Here is a 5406-nt window from a genome sequence, read left to right as displayed (position 1 = left end):
CAGAAATAGATTAATAAAAACCAAAGTGCTCGTAAATAGGGATGGTCTAAGCATCGGCGTAGCAATATATCTGTTCATTATAATAAGTTTGTTTATTTGTTTTAGAGAAAATCAACATTAGGCTATCTGTTGTGTCCATCGAGGGGAATCGAACACGAGATTTTAATGTTGTAAGTCTTCAGACGTACCGCTGCCTCATCAGGGGATGTTAATCATAATAAGATATATATATAAATAAAGATGTTCTGAACAGCATTGTGAGAACGTTTTTTTTAAATTAACAATATTATTGTGAAGAATGGTGTGAAGATACTTGTGAGAAATTCTAGAATACGTCTTTTAACTAAGAGCTTTGCTGCTGACAAATGACATTCAGCGCCTCTAGTGACTGAGATTTATCACTAACCAAAAAAAAAAACTTAAATCTTTTTAACAGTTCCGAAAATTATGTAAAGTGAACTCAATTTATGAGTTGTTACATTATTTCTTATATACGTTATTGTAAATAATTATGGAACAGTGAATAAAATGGGTACAAAATTCAAATAATATAGGATTCTTCTCCCCTCTTTTATATGAAAATGAACTACACCAGTTTACAGTCATATATTAATAGTCTACATCATGTCTGGCTGTCAGACAGTGCCACACAAATATAGCATCTATACAGGTGTATGAACTCGTACTATTTTCAGCAGTAGTGAGACGAATACACTAATAGTTCCAAAGACAGAAACGCCTTATGGCAAACATAGAAATTGAGGTATTAGCTTAGACATTTGACAGATTGAGACGGAATTAAATTTTTTCCCTAGGAGTTTTACGGAAACTCTGAAGACGATACGTGATACCAGTATTGCTATAGTAGAAGCGATAGAGGTAGAAAGTCCACACTCTTCAAACTCATGGTATGCTCTTTACATGAAATACGGAAGTCCAGTATATATATATATATATATATATCTTGTCAATGACATAGCTGTAAGTACAGATATAAATGTTATTTCCAAAACATCATTGTTTAGTTGCCCAAAACTAATGCTTAGGGAAGATAACAAACCCAAAAAAGCTGAAATTGTCATCACACCTCAAAATTTAAATTGTTCGGCAACAATTCATGATGGCAGAGGGTAAAACACTATCTCGGTCAACGTACAACACCTACCAGGAAACATATTTGGAAACCGGTAAACGTATATGCTGCATCTCAATCAATGATGTTAGGGATCTATACAAAATGGATGGCACCCTGACTGCTGATAGATACATGCACATAATTACTCATTGTATCATTTCCTCTGGAACAAGACCTGTTAGACAGGTAGTAAGTAGTCTTCCAGCAAGACAGTGGTACTAATATTGCACAAACTGAAATGAAACAATACCTGGACGTACCCACCTACACAAGTCCTGATATTAACATCATTAGGACTATTTAGGCCTATATGGAAACTGAGAAAATCAAACTGCAACCAACAAATTGGCTGAATTGTGATAACTAACACAGGACGTTTGGAACAATAATACACAGATTGATAAACTTATAGTAAAATACAAGTAAATTACGTTGTTTTGTGTAAAACAAATTAAAAATATTTATTTGCCTTCTTTTGATTTTCCGTAATAATGTACTGTTCTAATGGTGAATTGAGCATTTACTTTAATTATTCATTGTTTGTGTCTCCTATCTATTAGATATCAGTTCTCTCTATACATATATATACTAGAAAACATATTATATCATTTACTTTAATTACTCATTGTTTGTGTCTCCTATCTAGTAGATATCAGTTCTCTCTCTATATATACTAGAGAACATATTATATTATAATATGTTTTGATTTAAGGGGTGGTCCTTTTATAATTGGGTGATATAAAAATTATTTAGGAGATAGTGTTGAGGTCATGATCTGCGATAACACTTGACTTTGTTTTCATTGGTGCATGCAATCTTTATTTAATTATATTTAGGTATATTTGAAACACACTGGATGAACCTGCATATTTATGCCTTCCCCTAAGACACGGATATATTCTATTTACTTGTTTCCCCTTATGTACACAATTGGCTAAACTGTCCTGGACAGAGAACCCTGTGTACCAAGGAGACGGCAAACAGTTGTCAGCATCGACCGCCTAAGGTTGTTGTTGTTTTTGTTTGTAGTTAAACATAAAGCTACACAAAGGGCTATTTGTGCTCTGCCCACCACGAGTATCGAAACCCGGTTTCTAGCAGTACGAATCCACAGACACACCGCTGTGCCACTGGGGGCCCGCCTAAGGTGACTATTATTAAATGAATAGAAAGATTGACTGTCAATCATATAATGTATACATAGTCGAAATTGTAAATCTTGTTTATTAGCACCACGTCTCGAACCCGAGATTCTGGATGTCTAGTCCGATACTCTAAACTCTAGGCTTCCCCTGGGCCAAGAAAAAACAAAAATCAATAATATTTAATACAACTGTTTTCATTCGCTTGGAATTAACAATAAATAAATAAATACCAATTAATTAATTTCTTAGCTAGCTCAGGCTAGTGATATACATAATTAAGATATCAAACAATCTAATTTTATTGTAGGATATTCGCAAGTTCTTTTTATATTTACATAATGCCTGTTTCAAACGTTCTGAGAGCATATAAACCAACGTTGTGATAATTACCTATGACACAGTGACACTCCTTTAACTATACATTCCAATATAAACTTTGCTCTATCCATATTGCTATTTAGTTTCTCTTATGCGGTCATCATTTTTAACATACACAGCAGTCCTGTGAATGTGATGATAAGGTAATCACCTATCTTCATGCCAAGTTACCTTCTAAAACTGGTTAACAATTTTAAAATGTCTTTAACTACAGAAAGTGAGAAAGTTCTGATTGTCAGAAGCTGTTGATGTCTTTGGCATTCATAAGTTAAGGCATCATGCCGTAACATCACCAGTATCTAGTTGTCATCAATTGCAGAATATACAGTTATAACAATTAATATTTAGCAAAACAGAATTTGCAAAATAATATAAATCTTGTACTTGTGTAAACTGTTTGAATGGAAATTCCTGGATGGATCCGAGACTTAAGACGTTGTGGGCCTTGAATGAAAGCCAGTTCCCGTGTCCAGATAATCTTCTGGGTTTTGTCTCTCCTGTCCCATTCGTTCACGAACGAACATGTTTCTCCTCAGAGTTTAATTCTCCTATGGTTGAGACATATGTTTATACATTTGAAGATTTTTCTTATTTGCTGAAGATTAAGTTCCTGATTCTAAAGGTAATTGCTGACTTTTGAAAGATGTTGCAATATAGTTTATACCGACTTTCTTAATGAGAGAGGATTCCAGATCTCAACCATACACCTGCCAACCACACGTAATCATGGTTTGACAGATGGCGCCCTTTAACAATATATCCCACGTGACTTCACTTAAGTCTCAGATACGAGCAAGAGCTTCTGGTGTTTGGTGAAATATACGCGCACGCAATCATCTACTTCTTGCACGCTGTGCCGCGGCGAACGTACAAAGCAGTAATCGAAAATAACGAAGAATACTTGTACATCACAGCCTTCTATATGAAAGCAATGTTTAATGGCAGAATACTTGCTTGATAATACTAAAAATGAAGTAAACAGGCCCTGTTGTTTAGAAAGGAAGACTCCTAAGTATTCAAAGTCGTATATCTTAATGTACGTGAAGTCACGATATTGTCTTAATAGACTATTTAGTTGAAATACTTGGGATAAAAAGAAGCCGCACAGACGTTATTGTTCAATAAACGTTGCCCACCTGCGCACGGTATGTAAGCAACGGTTTCAATCTAAACCAGGTTTTTAGATTTCCTGCGTTCAGAGGTTACTCACCGAGACCGAATCTGTGCTTTAGTGTGAGTTATGGCTAGTGTTTCCACAAAGTATAATCGATGGACCAGTAATGCAGGGAAAAGTAGAACTTATATACTGGGTTTATATACAGTTCTATCTTCGTGGCCTCTTGTAGCAGCTCTTCTGCTTCTTGTAACACCTGGACTCTTCGTTAATAGTAAGTGTTTGATCATTTGATTTATCATCTGAATGTCCCTCTAAGCTGTCTGTATTTCATCTATAATCCAGAATCTTTAGAATAGTTTGACAGAGCTGATTCAATCCCGGAATTAATTAAACTAAAGTATTATTAAATCCTTAGCGTTACGAAAGCGATTACCTTAGTATAGTAGCTATCGAACTATAAAAAAAAAATCAATAAGTTGTCAATACAGGTTTGTGTTCTTTGAAAATCTGTTATATTCAGTGGTTATCAAAAATGTATTATTGATCCCTTAGTTTTGGTTTTACTGATCTGTAATTGTACGGGATTCGAACATATTCTGCTCACACAGTGTTTCGTGCTCCAATATATCGGTCACATTCTACATTAGAAGTAATACTTAGGATACAAACTATAAAATAAGGTTATATTGAAAGGTTTGACGAGTTTAAACTTCGATAAAGCAACCTGGCAATATGTAACAACGGCAGCATAGATAGGAGAGGGAGGTTAATCCAGAAACAAACAACAGAGCGGTGGGGTTAGGTATATACGCAGTTAGGACCTACGTAGTGGTTGGGGATACACTGTCTATGAGATTTAATATTTAATCACAATCCTCACATGTGGAATTGAATTATAAATTTGAACAGGTATGGATGATCAAACCCTTAATATCCTTAATATGCTACAACCATCCATCATCTGAAACCGGTGATAGAAAAAACGTTGCTCCTTACCACCCATTATCTGAAACCAGTGGTGGAAGAAACATTGTTCCTTACCATCCATCATCTGAAACCAGTGGTGGAAGAAATGTTGCTCCTTACCATCCATCATCTGAAAACAGTGGTGGAAGAAACGTTGCTCCTTACCATCCATCATCTGAAACCAGTGGTGGAAGAAACGTTGCTCTTTACCATCCATCATCTGAAACCAGTGATGGAAGAAACGTTGCTCCTTACCATCTATCATCTGAAACCAGTGGTGGAAGAAACGTTGCTTCTTACCATCCATCATCTGAAACCAGTGGTAGAGGAAACGTTGTTCCTTACCATCTATCATCTGAAAACAGTGGTAGAGGAAACGTTGCTCCTTACCATCCATCGTCTGAAACCAGTAATGGAAGAAACGTTGCTCCTTACCATCCATCGTTTGAAACCAGTGGTAGAGGAAACGTTGTTCCTTACCATCCATCATCTGAAACCAGTGGTAGAGGAAACATTGTTCCTTACCATCTATCATCTGAAACCAGTGGTAGAGGAAACGTTGCTCCTTACCATCCATCGTCTGAAACCAGTGGTGGAAGAAACGTTGCTCCTTACCATCCATCGTCTGAAACCAGTGGTAGAGGAAATTTTGCTCCTTACCATCC

The 5406-nt window shown here is 36.0% G+C and overlaps 1 protein-coding gene across 1 annotated transcript in view; it reads left to right on the top strand.

Moving 5' to 3' along the window:
- The first annotated feature begins 4690 nt into the window (after nucleotides 1-4690).
- The window catches only part of LOC106471915 (glutenin, high molecular weight subunit DY10-like), a 2306-nt gene continuing 1590 nt past the window's right edge, over nucleotides 4691-5406 (top strand). Inside the window, exon 1 of the mRNA XM_013932540.1 lies at nucleotides 4691-5378. Coding sequence (XP_013787994.1) covers nucleotides 4691-5378 — 688 coding nt within the window. The remainder of the gene's footprint in view (nucleotides 5379-5406) is intronic.

This window comes from Limulus polyphemus, unplaced genomic scaffold (assembly GCF_000517525.1).
Source record: "Limulus polyphemus unplaced genomic scaffold, Limulus_polyphemus-2.1.2 Scaffold4960, whole genome shotgun sequence".
In the NCBI taxonomy this organism is placed as follows: Eukaryota; Metazoa; Arthropoda; class Merostomata; order Xiphosura; family Limulidae; genus Limulus; species Limulus polyphemus.
Note: the sequence above shows the minus strand (reverse complement) of the source record. Positions and strands in the feature narration are given on the sequence as shown.